Here is an 18,272-nt window from a genome sequence, read left to right as displayed (position 1 = left end):
CTGAATCACATGTAAACTGATCAATCGCTGTACAGATATTTGAGTAAGTCATCCAATCATTCTAAATCTAATACATATGCATACTGAAATTTATTATTTTAACAATCACAGTAATAGATGTGAAAAATCATATAATAGTTCTATTATCCAAGTTTAGAGTAAAGAACTGACAAAATTTATAAATAAAACTGCACAGAGTTGACTAAAGGAAGTTTCAAGACTAATTAATCAGAAATACATAGATTAAAGGGGAGATGGGATTGAATATTAAGATTGCCTGAAAGTGGCTGAAGTACAAGCTATCTTAGTCCATTTTCTAATGTTATAACTAAACTTGAGAACTAATGACTTATAATGAATAGAGGTTTATTTAACTTTTAAAGGCTCAAAAGTTGATGCTTTTAACACTTGATATGACAAAGGAGATCACATGGTGAGAGTGGGAAATGAAATGTGCGTGAGTGTCTTAGTAAGGGAACATTGACAGTGGGGGCAGGGCGCATCCTGATGACCTTAAAAAAGTGTCTACCAAAAGCTCCATCTAAAATTTTCATCTAACTACTAATTTGATGATTAAGTTTCCACTAGAGGGAAGATGGAGGGATAGCACATTTAACCCACATTACCAAACAAATTAGAAAGTAAGTAGAGATAGAGAAATAACATCCAAATGCTATAACAAGTGGATGTTGTCAACACTATTCTTATCCTGCGTGTCTTCAGTCTATTTCAGGTCATTTCTAACCATGTTGGGTTGGGAAGGTGGAGGGTAGGGCAGTGCAGAAGGAAGACACAGTGCTATATTGAAGAACACATCTTGCCACTTATACAAGTAACTGCTAGTTGGTCTACAAGCTGTCTCCACCAGAGACCACATCAATATCACAAGCAAGTGCAGGAGCAGTGAATAATGTGAAAGTCCTGACTATCACACTTCAAACCTCTCCCAGGAATGTCTTATCTGCCGTCCATTAACACTGCCTTAGGCCAAGGATGTTTTTTATGAACTGCATGCAGATAAGACATCAAATCTTTAACACTTTGAGCTTCAGGTTTTATAAGACTTTATAGCTACTGCCTTCATTTACCATTCAAAGAAAAACAAATGAGCTGACTGCATGCATCGTTACAGCTAGGGAATTTAAATTCTTTCAGCACTTAACTGATAGGGAAGGCAAAAATTGAGATCAAGTTTTGGCACGGTACCGAGGGCAAGTAAAACACGTACTATGAAAAATGATTAATTTGGAGATGCTAGTCTACATCATGAATCATCAGGAGGAAAAAAAATCTGAAGGTTAATAGTTTTAGAAATGTGATTCAAAAGTGAAAAATAGAAGTGATGTAAAAATCTTAATATGCTATAAGAAGTTATTCAATTTATTATTCTATTACTATGGTCAATTCATGTCCAACCAAGGAGTTGAAACTGAGAAATCCTGCTAATCAGTGATGTTTAAGCAAATATAACTGAATGTTAACATTGTGTAATTGTATGTGAATATTATCTACATAATGAGTTTTGACATATTATAATCTCAACATAAATAACATTTTTACCAACAACTCTTTTAAAAATAAGTATTTTTTGCTATTGTGATAAACCTCTTCATCTTTCCTCATTTTTATTACTAAATATAATGAAATTCAGAGTTGAGTATGATTTGATTGACATCAGAGATTATAATACAGTTAATTGACATAATAATTTTATTAATGATTCAGTATAAAATCTTGCTTTTTATGTAAGATCAAGTCAGGATGACATGCATTTTTAGGTAAATAATCACTCCAAATATAGACTTTTTGTTAACATGGGGAAAATGTTGATAATATAGGTCAGCTGTATTTCTGAAGAATTTATAGTAAGACCAATATAACACAGAGTAAAACTAAAAGCATATTGAATTCTGTGTAAAAATCCTTTAAAATGTCCCACTGTCAATAGAATAGTGTCCTCAATACTACAGATTTAATAAAAACTCAATTTATAAGACTGATTGTTTCCATTCTTTGTTTTAAAATAGCTCTTAGTTTTCCATTCTTAGCACATAGAAAAAAATAGGAAGTGTCTTTAGCAAATGAACTCAAGAGGAAAATCTTGAATATCTTGTCAGCTGCCCCAATTTCAAGAGACTAGGTGCTCTCATGGTTTGCAGCTAAGTCTCTGCTGTCTAAACTGGTTCAGTTTGTTTGTTTGTTTTGGCAGGGTAGCATAGTCTGAAAGATGGTTCTGGACACATCTAGCCTCATTCTAATAATGAGGGTAGCTGAAGGGCAGTATTAGAATCCTTTAAATTTTTCTCTAATGAAGGATTTTGGGAGGTTCTCCTATGATAGCTAACACAGCAAAGCAGTTGAGTCTGCATCTCAAACTGCATATGTATATGTAATTAGGTTCCTTAAAAACAAAACCTCATGTGGTGAGCAGCTTAAAGTTAAACCACTAAGGCAATATACAGAAAATGTGAATTATCATCATATAAAAATAAATATGTAAATGACTATAATATACATTTCCAAAATAGCATCTTTAATAGGACACCTTTTATAAGAACCTTTATAAAATGACATGCTTAAGATTGTTTTATATTTTAGAAGTACTTATAACTAGTGGTTCTTATTTTTAAAGAGAAAAATGTCTTTCTAGCCACATCTAAATAAATGGGATGTGGTGTGCACATGAAGAACGGGCACTTATAATCTGGTTTATTATAAATTAAAAATATCAGTTAAACAGGTTTTTATAAGCACTCTGCTCTGAGATACAGTCTGATTTTTTTTTTTCACTCAAAAAACTTTAAGTCCCCAGCACCTATGAGGCAGAGGCAGGTGGATCTCTGTGAGTTCGAGGCCAGCCTGGTCTACAATATGAGTCTAGGTCAGCCAAGGCTACACAGAGAAAAAAAAGAAACTAAGTCTACATAGAACAGTTGGGTTCTATCAGGTGCAATTTACTAACGCAACCCCACTAAAATGTAGTATTCTGAAAATATCCTAAGATGAGTGAATAAATTATAAAAGTGAACTTTTTTAATTGGGTAGAGAATTTAAATACTTGAGAAAAATTCTATCAAAGGCAAGTTTGAGAAAAGGGACTACTTAGATATAGAACTTACACTGTATCTACTAATGGTTAATTGTGTCCACTGTCCTCTACTCCTTTTAAAAATTAAACAAACTAAGAAACCATTTTCTTATGCTCTCAAATTATATGGTTGGGAATTTGGTCAGGGCACGGGAGGGACTGTTTGTCTTTCCGTGATGTCTATAGCCTCAAGTTGGATGATTGAAACAACTCAGAGCCAGAAAAGCTGAGAAATAGATTAGTGTCAGGGCTCAGATGATTGGGAGGCATGGCTCAGCTATCACTGCTGACCACAACTTCTGTAGGTGAGCCTTCCTTGAGGCTTCCTGTTCTTACAGAATGGTTCCTGGGTTTTCAGAAGGTTCAGCTAATGCCGGGCATGGTGGCCCACACCTTTAATCCCAGCACTCAGGAGGCAGAGGCAGGTGGATCACTGTGAGTTCAAAGCCAGCCTGGTCCACAAAGCTAGTCCATGACAGACAAAGCTACACAGAGAAACTCTGTCTCGAAAAACAAAACAAAAACAATAATAATAATAATAATAATAATAATAATAATAATAATAATAATAATAATAATAATAAAGAAGGTTCAAGCTAAAAGAATGTGTTCCAAGAACGCATAGCAGTTTTTAACTGCCACAGTTAATACATTCAATCTAAGTCCCTGTAGCTATTGATTTGGACTTAAGAGAGCTTGAAAAGGGGAATGCTTTGCTGATGGCAGAAACCATGGAATATTGTCCATCAACATCTACCTTGCGTTGATGGAAGAGCTGTGGCTAAGTCATAACATTGCTCAGAGGTGTCCCTCAGCCTCATCTGAAACTAGATATGTTTCAAGTGGCTGCCTATTCACAATGAAACGTGACTGGAATGTCAATTTTTTTTTTTTTTTTTGAGTCTTAGATTCAAGACATAGAACATTTTCACCTTCTATGACCTATCCTTCTTCTCAGAAAGTAGGACATGGAATTCCCTGACCTGCTTTCAAATCTGCAACTGCAAAGAATGTCACAATTACCAGCAGAACAAGAAGAAAGAGATGGACTTACAGGGCAGAGCCAGCCTGATAACTCCTGCTGGTCTGTGAAGTCCCATGTGCAAATATTGCTAAGTGTTTCATTACAATAACAAAATCTTTAAATAGGTTATTTATGAAGAAAGGTTTTTTATTTTTAAAAAAAAGCTCACAGTTTTTGAGGCTTGAGGTCCAAATGGGCCCCCTCCATAATGAGGACCACTCCTTGTCTACACTGCCTTCCAGTGGATAGTGATGGCAGCAAAGTACATCAGAGTCAGGGGGTCACATGCTGTGAGGCCTGTTCTTGGTTGTCAGTTTGACCACACCTGGAATTAGTTAAACCCAAGTGGTTGAGTACAGCTGTGAAGGAGTTTTCTTAATTAAATCATTGGCAGTGGGAAGACCCACCTTAAGCCCAGATCTTCTGAGGTGGTGTGGCAGTTCTGATGAGAATGGCCCCATTGGGTTGCATATTTGCATGTCTCTGTGCCCAGCTGGTGAACTGCTTGGGAGGATTAGGAGGTGCGCCCTTGTTGGAGGAGGTGTGCTACTGGAGCTGGGATTTTAGGTTTCAAAAGTCTACTCCAGGCACAGGGTCTCTTTCTCCATCTCCCTGTGCATCAGGATGCAGATCTCAGCTACTCCTCCAGCACCATGCTTGCCTGACGCCATGCTCCACCACCATCACAGTGGACTCATCCTCTGAAAGTGTAAGCAAACCCTCAACTAAATGCTTTCTTTTTTAACATTTGCCTTGGTCATGATGTCTCCTCACAGCAACAGAACAGTGACTAAGACACATGGGAAGATCCATCTTAAATCTTGGAAAAGGAAGAACAGCTTGCTCTTTGCATACATGCCTATGCTCTTTCTGGCATGTTTATTCATTCACTGGTGTAAGAGCCCACTTCCTCAGGATTCCAACATACACTGACGGCCAGCTGATACATCTAGCCTTCAGGTGGAAAAACTCCTGGATTCTTAGGCTTTCTGTTGGTAGACAGCCATTGTTAGACTAGCTATACCGCAGCCTGTAAGTAAGCTACTCTAATAAATGTCCTTCATACATATAATATGTTTGTATAATATATTCTAATACATGTATATGTGTGTGTCAGTTTGTCTGTCTGTCTGCCAGGAGGCTGATTCTTAAAGGGCTCCACAGCCACTTTCAGTACTGCCACTTTAGCAAGCAGGCTTCAAACTCCGGAAGCATTGTAGGGACATAAGGCACAATAGCAGGAGAGGAACACATCTCAGTGTTCTTTGAGCCATAGTGTTTTAGAGTCTGTTACTAAAAGCAGTTTTACTATATACATTATTACAGCAGCCTGATGCTGAGGAACTGGCTGGAGGAAGTAAGCTTCCCATGGTGCTGTTCCTCCTCAAACACTCGTAGGCATGCTGCATGGTAAGTAGTTTTTACACCTATTCATCGACACTGGCCTTTAACAGTTGCAGTTTTGCTCTAAAGTAAGCACTAGTAGACTGGGTATGTTTTACATAGGTTTTCTCCTATTTATGTTCCTTTTTCATTTTGACAAAGACAACTCAATTTCTCATGTATTAACAGTGTCTCATGGGAAAAGCCTATGGTATGTGCTATGGTTTGGATATGGTCTGGCCCCATCTAACACTCATGTTGAAATTCGGTTCCTACTATAACAGTGTTGAGAAGAGGTTGGTCTTTTACAAGATGATTTGGATATTAAGAGCATGGCTTCTGGGTATAGTGACGCATACTTATAACCCCAGGTCCACTTTGGAGACTGAAGCAGGACGATTGAGTTTGAAGCTAGAACAGGCTGCATTACAAGACCCCAGCTCAACAAATGACCACATGCATAGTGAGTAGAAGGGACGAGTGCCTTTCTCATGGGACTGGGCTAATTTTCATGGAACTAGATTAGACAGCCCTACAGCAGGTTATCCTAAGTGATGGTGTGCTGGATAGTTTCATGTCAACTTGACACAGCCTAACTTCGTCTGAGAGGAGGGAACCTCAGCTAAACAAAAATGCTTTTTAGTCAGGGTTTCTATTGCTGCAACAAAACACCATGACCAAAAAGCAAGTTGGGGGAGAAAAGGGTTTATTTGGCTAATACCAGCACATTGCTGTTTATCACCGAAGGAAATCAGGACAGGAACTCAACTCAAGTAGGGCAGGAACCTGGAGGCAGGAGCTGATGCAGAGGCCATGGAGGAGTGCTGCTTACTGGCTTGTTCATCATGGCTTACTCAGCCTGCTTTCTTATAGAACCCAGGACCACCAGCCCAGGAATAACACCACTCACTATGGGCTGGGCCAGCCCATATTGATCACTAATTGAGAAAATGCCTGGATCTTATGGAGGCATTTTCTCAATTGAGGCTCTTTACTCTTTATAGGATATTCTCTTGTAGTTAGAACTGTGTACTTTTGGTTTCTTTTTAAAAAACATAGAAATATTATGGGACTGTGTTTTCGTTTTCCTCCCAGGTGTGGGGATATGGGGCATGTGTCCTGGCAGGGGAATGGTTTTGCCAGCTGCAGTTTCTGCAGTTTGGATTCTGGAGACTCTTCAGAGGGCACATAAATGCTAGAGCCCCGGTAGTTGGACAGCTGATTGGTGGTTGGATGTGGCCGGTTGTGGTTTATCAAGTAGTTGTGGAGAAAGAATGAGAAGAAAAACTTAGATACCTGACATCAAAGATCAAACTTGCCCCAAGGAACTGGACACTCCTAATCAGCAGGAAGTAGCCTAATGACAAGGACACTCCCTTCCCCTCCCTCTCTTGTTCTCTCCCTGTATAGTGTTGGATGCTGGAAGGGCAGAAGGAAAGAGGGAGAGAAGAGTGGGAGAGAAAAAAGAACACACAAAATGCCAAGCTCCGGCTACATTCCCTTTAGCAGTGACTGACTGGGGAGGGCCGAGTCGTTGTAAGTGGTTTGAGATGGAGGTCCTGGGTTCTCTAAGTAGGCTGAGGAAGCCATGGTGAGCAAGCCAGTAATCAACAGCCTTCCATGACCTCAGCATCAGCAGCCCCTGCCTCCGGATTCCTGCCTGTTTGAGACCCTGTCCTGACTTCCCTCAATGATGGACTACAATGGGGAAGTGAAAGGCAAATAAACCCTTTTCTTGCCAACTTGCTTTGGGTCACAGTGCTTCATCACAGCAATAGAAACCCTAACTACGACAGAGGCGTCCTGCATGTTCTGCCTTTTCTATATATGAATGTTTGCCCTTCTGCAGCTTGAGGTCTTCATCAGGTCCGGCCACCTGCATGTACAATCCCCAGCCTCCAGAACATAACACACAATCTGTCTCTACTTCCTACCATCCCCAGTGTCAATCACTTCTTTATAGCAACAGAAAATGACTAAGACAGTATAGTAAGTCACAAGCTCTGGAAGCACGCAGATCACATTTCCACTATTCACACCGACAGTATTGCTAACCCAGCCATCAGATGCCGCCCTACAGGCTAGTAGTTCTCCAAGGGTGCCTTGGGGACCTACCAAGGATATGCAAGGTCCAATCCACTTCCATAAGGGTATTAGGATGTCAGTTAACTTCTTCACCCTGATGGCATTTTTCCAGGGGTTGTGTTGAGAGAAGATGAGGCCATTACTTTGAATGTTATTGAGATGTAAGCCTCTATATTCTTGTATTTTAAAATGTCTTTAGTTTCAACTTCTAAAGTAGTAATCTCCAGAAGATGTAACTCACCAGGTCTTTGGTACTATTTTAAGAATACAAGAGATCCTTAATGTTTGTATTATTTCCAGGTGCTCATTTCTCACAGTTCTGATGGCAGGAAGTCTCAGCTCAGTGTGCCATTACAACTGTGTTTTAGTGAGGGCTGTTTTCCAGTTGAAGACTGCTGGATTCCTATTGTACCTTCACACCATGCACAGGAACGCACGGGTTCTCTGTGTGTCTTCTCATCTGCAAAAGGCTGTTATTGAGTATGAGATGTCCCCCATCGGCTGAGGGCTTGCACTGTTTTGACATGGGAGACTTAGGTACCCCATTTGCAAGGCGCTCTTCCTTCATGCTGGAGTTCCTATTATCACGGATGAAGCCACAGCTGCTGTGAAACCACAAGCCCAAACAAATCCTTTCTCCCTTGTTTCTTTTCAGGTATTTGGTCACGGTGTTGACAAAAGTAACGAGGCTCTGTTGTTATACCTATGCACTGTCTGAAAGCCTCACCTCCTAACAGCACATCTGATATTAGAATTCTAGGATATTTAAGTTAGAGTAGACATTCAGTTACTAAGACTGAGGGTTATACTTGAAGCTGTCCTTTGTTTATAAATTATGGTTTCCAATTTTGTGCTTTTATAGATTCCTGAGTGTGTGAAAGAGTGGGTCTCCTCAAATATATCATGTGTTTGTGTGTGTGTGTGTGTATGTGTGTGCGTGTGCGCACCTTTTCTTGAGCTCTTTTCCTTCGTTTTGTTTGTTTTGTCCATTTCCAATGTGTTAGGTTTTTGTCTTATCTTTTATTTTATCATTATTCTCTGGAATAATGTGAGACAGAAAGGAGTAGATCTGGAAAGGTAGGTAGAGAGGAACTGGGGGAAGTAGAGGGAGGCGAAACCATAATCAAGATGTATTATATGGCAATAAAAATCTATTTTCAATAAAAGGAAAAAAATGTAAAAACCAAACAAAACTTTAACTTCCTTATTGTGGTTAAAACACCTTTTCATGACTTTAGACTTCAGTGACTATGTATCAAGGAAGAAAGTGGCATTTTCTGGTAACTCTTTCAGGAGAACTTTTTTATATACTTGGAAGAATTTTCCAAATAATTGTATTTGGGATAACAACTGAGAGCTCAGGTCTGAGAATGATCCTATGGCAGGAAAAGGAATGTGCTTTACTTGCTTACGGACGGTAGAGAAGGAAGTGGAGTCACCATGAGAGTGAAAGGCATCACCGCCTAGAACACGGCCTTTTCTACAAAGTCAGTGAGGTCTGAGATGCTGCAGAGAAGTGGGTGGAGGGTGACTGGCGTGGGTCAAGTTTCTGGTCCACACAATGCAGGCACTATCAAGAAACACAGGCAGTGTGGATTCTATGGAAATATAGGTGGGAAAGAAAAGTAGCAAGCATTTGAAATTGACCTTCCACAGAATTTTGAAAACTAGAGAGGAAGAAAGAGGCTCTTAGCTTTAGAGGCCGGCACTGATCATCCAAGGCAAGAATATTTCATTCTCTGGTTAGTGACTTCCTAGCTAAGATTGTTATACATTCAGAAACATAGAAAAAAGTAGGCATTTTCTACTTGTAAAATACTATATTGGGCTATATAAAACATATGTGCATTCCTAGCAATTAAAGCCCAATAGAAGGGCTATATTATATACCTTGATTCTAAGCAAAGTACTGTGGCAAGGCTCCATCAGGCCTAAGATGTAATTATTATTTATATCTGTCCATGTGCTGATGCCAGGAAACCAGAACAGGAGAAAGAAGAGGAGTCTTTAGAAGCAAAAGTTGTACCAGTTAAACTGTGTTGCAGTGCTGATGTGCTTGTGTCCTATAGGCAGGACTGTGGTCACTCTTTCACTGACGGTTATCACCTTGATATTTAGTTAGGGCAGTAAGGTAACAAACACAAAACCATACATGTACACACATGCACACATGCTTACACTGAAAGATTTATTAAGGAAATATAAAGAACCCAAGAGCAAACATGTAACACATCAGTGGGACTTCCTGGAAGACTGGCAGTTACAAGAACCAAGCTTCGTGCTCCTTCTACCTACCTAACAAAACAGACTCTTTGCTTCTGCTTGCAAATCATTTTTTCTCTCCTATTTTCTGTTGTTGCTGCTTGTTTTAGGCAAGACCTCACTATGTAGCCCTGGCTCACTTGAACTCACAGTGCTTTGTCTGCCTCTGCCTGTAGAGTGCTGGAATTTTTACAGGCATGCACTACCATGCCATGCCCTCCTACATACCAATAAAATAGGCATTTTCTGCATTTTTACTGTCAAGACCCCATAAATACAACTTGTGAAGGTGGAAAAGTGAAATGACTTAGTTTTCCTCAGACATGATTCTCTTGCTTCCAAACTGTTGTTTTCCTCACTGTGTTGCAGCACGATTTATGAAAATGGGAAATTTATTCAATGTTTTCCCACTGCCATTAGGATAAATCTTAATGTGGCATGGAGTAGATTAGACTCACCTACATTCCGTCTCCTTGGCTGTGGTGCTCCTGTCTGTCTGAAGCGTATAGACTCTGCCTCTTGCTGTTCAACATGACAAAGGTGTGGCTACTCTGTTAGTTTGGGTTCAAGCTGAAGATGACAAGGAACAGAGCCATGAGGGCATATAGCAGGAGACAAGCCTTTCCACTGCCCGGCAGCCTGTCCTGTCTGAGGTACAGCAGCTCTTGCATGCTAACCCATCTCTTTGCTAGAGCTGGACTGGCCTTTCAGCAACTGGAAACTCGCTTTCATCATCTCTTCTTGGAGTTTGTTTTAGTATTTCTTCTTTTGCCCGCATTTATCCACTAGAAAGATCCTAGCTGAAGTGCTAAGGATCCAGAAAAGGACTGCTTGACCTTTGTATAAAGTAACGAACAGGACTGTCTTTCTAGAACTCAGGAGGCTGAGGCAAGAGGACTGCAAGAGCAAAGGCCAGCTTGGCAATTTAGCAAGACTGTCTCCAGTTAAAAGTTAAAGGGGCAGGGGGATGGTAGCTCAGTAGTATAGCACTTGCCTAGTATTAGCAAGGCCCTGGGGCCAATCCTAGGCATCACAAAAATGAAACATATGCCTCAATTTAACTTGTCATCGTATCTGTTTCATAAAACGTAAGTTCCATAAAGACGGAGACCAGATATACTTTAGAATCACAAGTCAGAAAACACCACCCAGCCCTGGTGCTTTCTTAGGCAGACTCCAGCAGTGTATGGACCTGCACATGGTCTGTCAGGGTAGCAGTTACTGGAGAATCTAAATAAAACTCGGTCATCATGGCTTCAGGGACACCTTCTCAGTGGGGAAGAGTTTCAGTGTAGGGGATGAGGACTGAATTGATACCCTCATCTGCCACAGTCATTACACTGATTTAACTCCAGCTTTTCTTCAGTTATCCTCAGATGCTTTACAGGTGAATGGTTTCTAACAGGGGGCTTGTAAGGAAGGAAAGGTGATGACGGTTCTTTTTAAACATTTGTGTATTTGTGCATACACACAAATGTGAAGGCGTGTGTGTGTGTGAGTGTGTGTGTGTAAAGGACAGAGGATAAACTCGATCCTCAGCTGCCATCCATCTTGTTTTTTTAAATAGGCTTTCTCACTCATCTGAAACTCACCCAATTAGACTAGGCTTGTCTGGCCAATGAGCCCCAGACATCCCCCTGCCCCTCCCTCACCATTCCCATTACAAGTGTGTTCCAAGGAGGGAGTGAGGGGGTGGAATGCAGGTTCTTATGCCTGCAGAGCAAACACCCCACTGGCCAGGGAATTCTCATTTTGTCTTCCTGAATTTTAAGATTCTTACTGTATTGCCATTTACTTGCTGGCCATTGGACATATAGTTCATTTAAATAAGCTGTCTGTTTCAACAGGACTGAAAAAGCACAAAGTTAATAGTACCGTGGTTTCCCCTTAAAAGTTCTCTTATGGTAAGGATATCACAAAAGAGGAAGACAGAGATAACATGTTCTGTTTAGTCAGCAATTGAAACTTTGTGTGTGTCCGGTGATCTCTACTTAAAGATTTGGGAAAAAATTTCAAAGCTGCTGTATAACTACTGATACAAACTAGGTATTTTAATGATTTCTGAAGAAATTTAAATTCCTTTCCCTTTTTTTTTCTTTTTAAATATAAACTAGATTATAATGAACTGCATTAGGATCTCTAAAAACACTTATAAGGAGGGGCTGAAGCACATCTGAACACAACACTTCTGAATCACAGTGACAAGCATTTCCATTAAAACTTTTCCAAGCATGCATCAGTCTCATAAGTGTGATTCATTCACATTTGATCCCCCCCCCCACACACACACACCGACACCAGATTGTGAGCTGGGTGGCAGCTTTTAGTTTAAGATGATTTGCTTTTAAAACTACAGGCCTGCAGTTTTGTTTTGTTTTCTGCAAACACCCTTTGGGTTGTACTACTTTTCCCAGCATGACTAATCTCAGAAATAATTCCTATTACTTTAAAAACCTGTTTTTTTTTCTTTTTTCTTTTCTTTCTTTCTTTTTTTTTTTTTTTTTTTTTTTTTTTTTTTTTTTTTTGTTTGTTTGTTTGTTTACACTTACAGGTGACCTGTAAGATTAAAATTATTGTTCTCGTTTTAACACTGGAACTATGGAAGATTATCTTTTCCCATGATAACTACCTGAGGTACATAATGCTCTTTGAATTCACTTTACATGAGGATTCTATTTAACGCACAGTAGATTAAACCTAGCCCAGATGACAAATGGAACACAGGTTCTAAGCTTAGCCCTTTTTCTATGTCTCTTAGTAATAATACTATCTTCCTGCTAGCTAAACTAGCATTTATTAGTTTCTGCTTCTTGTAAGAGCTATGCAACGTATTTGTCTCCTAGATCTAAAATTCCATGCTGCTGCAAAGTGAACATTTTCTCCATTTTTCTTTTTATATTTACATGTTTTCCTAAAGAAATCTCATTGTATGTGTTTCCACTTATCTAAGAGCTTGCATCAGAGTTTTTGTGTTTGGCTTTTTGTTTGTTGGTGAGACAATGTCTTCCTATATAGCTCTTGGTGGCCTAGAACTCAACCAGGCTAGCCACAAACTCAGACTTCCGTCTGTCTCTGCCTTCCAATTGCTAGGATTAAAGGGGTGTGCCACCACATGTGGCATCGCATGAATTATTCTTAATTTAACAGTCAACCACTTATTATATGTGCCTTGGATTTCTCACATCTTTCCTGGAGAAAGGTTAAAAAAAAAATGTCAGTAGGAATCCAGTATTCTTGAGTTGAACACTTTAAATGTTCTGTTACATATATTTTACAATAAAAACTTAAACTAATCATACCTTAACCTCCCCCTAACACTTTACATCTCATCACAGTTGTTCTGGGCACAGCGCTGCCTCCCCCCCCCCCCCCCATGGAGTCCCTACTCACTTGTTATGGACTCTTTCTTAATCCTACTTATAACTCCAGGCTCCACTCTCCCTGGCTGATAGTTACTAGGGAAGGTAATTATATATCCTGGCTTTCCAGGTGTTGTTAGTTCCTTGTTGCTTCCTTGATTAATAAGCCTCCATGTTATTAGCAAGAGTTAAAAACGTTACTCACAGACACATTACACTAAGTATGAAGACAAAGTGATGTGTCACAGACTTATAGGTTTCCCTTTCTATAAGCAAAGGTTATTAACAAGCCAATTCCAGCTCTAGCAGAGTATTTCAAATTCTCAAGTATAATTAAAAGTGAAAGCGGATGTCTGTTTATAAATAGTTCACTGCAGTTGTAATCAATATCTAGAAACAGTGTTGCCTAAGAGAAGATATGGTGAAGTAACAGTGTTTAGCCATTAAACACGTTACAATTCACTAAGGGACTTAATGATTGTTACCTGTTGCCTTTTTATCATTCTCAACCCAGACAATTCATTAAACACATAAATAGCAAAACTTGTGAGGTACACGCAGAAAAAAACCTTGTCAATGTAGTGTGAGTTGGAATAAGAGAACTCTGTCTTTTGACTGCAAGAATGAGACTCTCGCTGTGGTGCGACCTTTACCTTTAATCCCAGAACTCCGCAGAAGCAAGCCAATCTCTGAGTTCCAGGACAGCTTCTCTGGGGGGGGGGGGGGGGGGGGGCCGGGCGGCGCAGAGAGGAGAGAAGACTCTTAAGACAAAGCTCCATAAGCCCTGTATCAACTTAACGAACAGCACATGAAGTGTAAAGTACTTCTCAGACTTGTAGCTTCCCACCTGGAGCCTGACATTTAACACCCATACTCACCTAAATAACCACCACCACTTTCTCCACGTAGCAGATAGATAGATACATAGATATATAGATATCCATAGATATAGATACAGGCTTCAGAATCCCAAGAAGCGTATATGGAGAATGTACATTCGTTGATAAGACAAAACAAAAGCTACAGTTTGGGGACTCTGTTGATAGTTGTGATACATAGTGTTACTTTTAGAGGCCTAAGTTTCCACTGGTTCCGCTATGCTAAGGAGAGGCGCTAGTTCTCATTTATTTATACCTGCCAAGCAAAGTTGGCTTTCGTCCTCTCCGGACGTTGATTCTGCCTCATCTCTTTCCATTAAACTCAGTCAAAAAAAAAAAAAAAAAGAAAGAAAGAAAGAAAGAAAGAAAAGAAGAGAAAAAAATCAACAACCGAGCTCGTTCAACTTTGAGCCCAGTAGTTTTCCAGCCCCGACGAGAGGTCAGGGTGGCGCTCGAGGAAAAAGGCAGCGAGCAGGGATTGCGCTGCAAAGTGTTGACCTAACTACCCCCACTTCTCCAAAGTGCCTTTTGCACGCCAGTTTGGCTCGCGGCGCACCTTACTGGCGGCGGCGGCGGCGCGCGAGCTCAAGGCTAGAGGACCGCACGCTACAGCAGGTCGCGGGCGGAGGGAGGGCAGCGCGAGGCGGGTCGGCTTCGGGCCGCGGCTCCCGAGCAGGGCTTGCCCGCCCTCCCGCTGCTCTCCCGCCCCCCCGCCCGCGGTAGGCCCAACCTGCGGCCGCAGACCAGAGCTAGCGTTCGCGCTGGGCCGTTAAACGCGGCCGGAGGTGGGTGTGGCCTGCTCGCCCTTCCCGCCTCCCGGCGACACGAGCCCCTGGCCTCTCGCCTCTCGGTTCACCCTGGCCCGCCCAGAGTCCGCTCCACCCCGCGCGGCTGGCCCCGGGGTCCCCGGCCAACCCCAGCTTCCCTCACCCCGCCCAGCCGTGGGGGGGCGGGAGGGGAGGGAGGGAGGGAGGCGGTGGCCGCGGCCGTCACGTGCGCCGGCAGCCGCCAAGTGAGGCCGCTTTTGCGACGCGGTGACAGCCAAATGGTGCGACAGGACGAGCTGCCGCCGCGGCCGCTGCGCCCCGCACCGAGAGCTCCTAGGCGGCTCCCGGCGTCGCCCAGAAGGAGCGGCTGAAGGAACAGAGTCCGGCGGGCGGCGGCGGCGGCGGCGGCGGCGGTGGCGGCGGCGGGCGGCGAGGGGAGCCGCGCCGAGGGCCCTCGCTCCCCGCCGCTCTCCATGAGCCGCGCCTGCAGCCGGGCCGCGCCTCCATGAGTTCCTAGCTGCTGCTGCTGCTTTTTCTCTCCGGTCCTCACCCCCCGCCCGGCTCCCGTCCCGCCTTCTCCCTGCGCCGCGCTGCTGGCCGCCTTCAAGGTGCGGAGCCCCGAGCGGAGCGCTATGGCGTCCAACCCCGACCGGGGGGAGATCCTCCTCACCGAGCTGCAGGTAAGGGCCGCGGGGCCTGCGGGAGCGCCGGCCGAGGGGGCTCCGGGGAAGGCGGCCCGGGGCGGGGGGCGTCGGGGACGCTGCGTACCGCGCCCCTGGCCCGCTAAGTGCGGAAACTCTTCGGGGTGTCAGTCCAGAACCGCTTCCCGACGCCCGGGACCCGGTCTCCCGCGCCCTACCGAGGGGGGGGCGGCACCGGGCGGAGGGACCCCCCCCACGTCCCCGCGGGCGGGGCCGTGTGCTCGCCTGGGTCCTCTCCCGGTGTCACCGCCCAGCCCTCCCTCCCACCCCCCCCCCCCAGCCCCGCTCCCTAACTCTTTTGAATGACTCCCAGGCTGTGGGCGGTTCCCTCCCCTTCCCCTCAGACAGCACAAAGAGCGCCCCCAGAACTTCAGCCCGGGAGGACTGGCTCCGAAGTGATGGCCTCGCTCCGCCAGCCCTCTTCAGGTGACGGGTGCCTTTAGGGTACTGAGCTGGCCGGGTCTTTTCTTCGCTTTCCCTTTTTAACTCAGTGAAAGATCGGTGGTCCCTCCGACGGCTCCCGGTGCTCAGATCCGGAAGTTCAGATACTGATGCTTTTTTTTTTTTCCCCTCCAGACTTTCATTTTTTTCCCTCCTGTTTAGTTACAAGAGAAAGAGCTACAGAAGTTGTTTATAAACCAGAGAACAGTTCATTAAGTGAAAACGTTAGGCAGCACATGTTCCTCAGAAGATAACAAAATAGATCCCGTAATTAGTGGAGTTCGTGTGGAAGCAATATTATTCTTTCCTATTTCCAGCTAAATATTTGATCGGGTTTTGTTTTGAGATCTCTGTGGACTAGGAGACTTGAGTTTACACTGTTGGTTATTTTTCAGTACTTTGGAGTATTCAAGAGATGTTTACATCTGGACCAAAATTTTGTCTCGAAACTGGTTTTGGTTTGTTTTTTAATGTATTTGTATATTCGGTACTCAAAGATGAGAGGTGAGAACTGAAACACATTTCTTTTTTTGTTTTTTTTTTTTTTGTTGTTGTTTTTTGTTTTTTTTTTTTTGGTTTTTCGAGACAGGGTTTCTCTGTGTAGCCTTGGCTGTCCTGGACTCGCATTGTAGACCAGGCTGGCCTTGAACTTACAGGGTTTCATCTGCCTCTGCCTCCCAAGTGCTGGGATTAAAGGCGTGCGTCACCACCGCCCCCCTGAAACACATTTCTTTAGGAAAAGTTAGGGGAGTTATCTTTTTTTTTTTTTTTTTAAACAACTGCATTAGAAGATTGATTCTTTATGATAACAAAATTACTCATTGTTTCTAGTGTAAATTTCTTGTAGAAATGCATTTCTTTCTAGATTTCAGTATACCATAATCCTGGTCTATTGGGCAATCTCAGGTGTACACTTGAATGCATTGCTGTGATAGTTTGTATATCTTAAAAACGAGACGCTTCAGCAGGGTGCACTAACACACCTCTGCACATGGAATCCTTGGGAAATACAAAGTCGAATTTCCTGTCATTTGAAAACATCACCATATAATGCCTTAACTCTAATTAGGTTTTTGTAAGCTGCTCTTCACAGCACTAATTTGCTAACCGAATAGATTTTTCTTGTTGTTGTTTAATTTACATGCTTCTAAAAGTAAGATGTCCTGAAGTTTTTGAAAGTAGCATATATTGCCTTATTTTGAAACGTGAAAAGCACACTTTGATTTTGATTGAAGAAAACGCCATTATAACGACAGCATTTTTCTCATCAATGGTGTTAGAATTATAAAGTGCATGGGATCCTTGTATTTTCTGGGGGTTGACATAAGTGGCACTTGTTTTGGCATTTTAACAAAACATTTTTATATTTATTAAGTTATATTTAGGACATTTTTGTTAGTAAGGTCAATTTGGAAGTAACAAGGAAGCAAATTAAAGAATGAAAAAGGTTTAAATATGACGATTTGAAAAGTGGAAACAAAGTAAGGAACACCTGATGGAGCTATGCATTATAATAATAAAGTATACCTTCCTCTGGAAAAAATAATAGTTCTTATTAAGTGTTACTTTAATAATAGCCTTTACATTGTCAGTATATATCTAGGACATTTTTCTTGGTTTATTGTACTCTTAGTTCTCATAAGTCATTACATTTAAAGTTTATCATGTTTATTAAAATATTTATATCATATATATCATCACTTAAGATACATAATCATAAAACTTACTTCATTTGTTCAAATATTTGTTTCATTTAGTCATGAAACAAATGTACATTGACTCAGTGTTTGTCAAAAGTTTATTCTGAGTCAGTTTTTTAAGCTTATAAATTGTTTGAATGTAGACTGAAAACTAGTTTCTTAATGTTTATCTGCCAAACACACTTAAATATTTAATTATTAAGTAATATAACAAATTTTAAAACGTGTTTAATGGCTAAACAGTGTTATCTTACCTATCTTAGGAATACTGTTTCACTTTAGATATTAATTATAACGTCAGTGAAATATTTAAGCACACATCCAGTTTCTTTTTTAATCATGCTGTAGAATTTGAAATACTTTGCTAGAGCTGGACCTGGAATTGACTTGTTAATAACCTTTGCTTCTATAAATCTGAAATGCATTATTTTGTCTTCATACTTACTGTAATGTGTTTGTAACATTTTTAACTCTTGATAATAATATGGAGGCTTATTAGTCAAGGAAACATTAATAGTGTACACAGTAACTTTGATGGCCAGCGACTTGAAGGTATAAGGAAGGATATTTATTAAAGTAAAAAA

At 41.7% G+C, this 18,272-nt stretch overlaps 1 protein-coding gene across 1 annotated transcript in view; it reads left to right on the top strand.

Moving 5' to 3' along the window:
- The first annotated feature begins 15,283 nt into the window (after nucleotides 1-15,283).
- Pkn2 (protein kinase N2) overlaps nucleotides 15,284-18,272 on the top strand; it is a 100,023-nt gene continuing 97,034 nt past the window's right edge. The window contains exon 1 of the mRNA XM_051165977.1: nucleotides 15,284-15,526. Within this exon, the coding sequence (XP_051021934.1) occupies nucleotides 15,479-15,526 (48 nt within the window). The 5' untranslated portion in view covers nucleotides 15,284-15,478. The remainder of the gene's footprint in view (nucleotides 15,527-18,272) is intronic.

This window comes from Acomys russatus, chromosome 23 (assembly GCF_903995435.1).
Source record: "Acomys russatus chromosome 23, mAcoRus1.1, whole genome shotgun sequence".
In the NCBI taxonomy this organism is placed as follows: Eukaryota; Metazoa; Chordata; class Mammalia; order Rodentia; family Muridae; genus Acomys; species Acomys russatus.
This window is presented reverse-complemented; position numbering and strand designations above follow the sequence as displayed.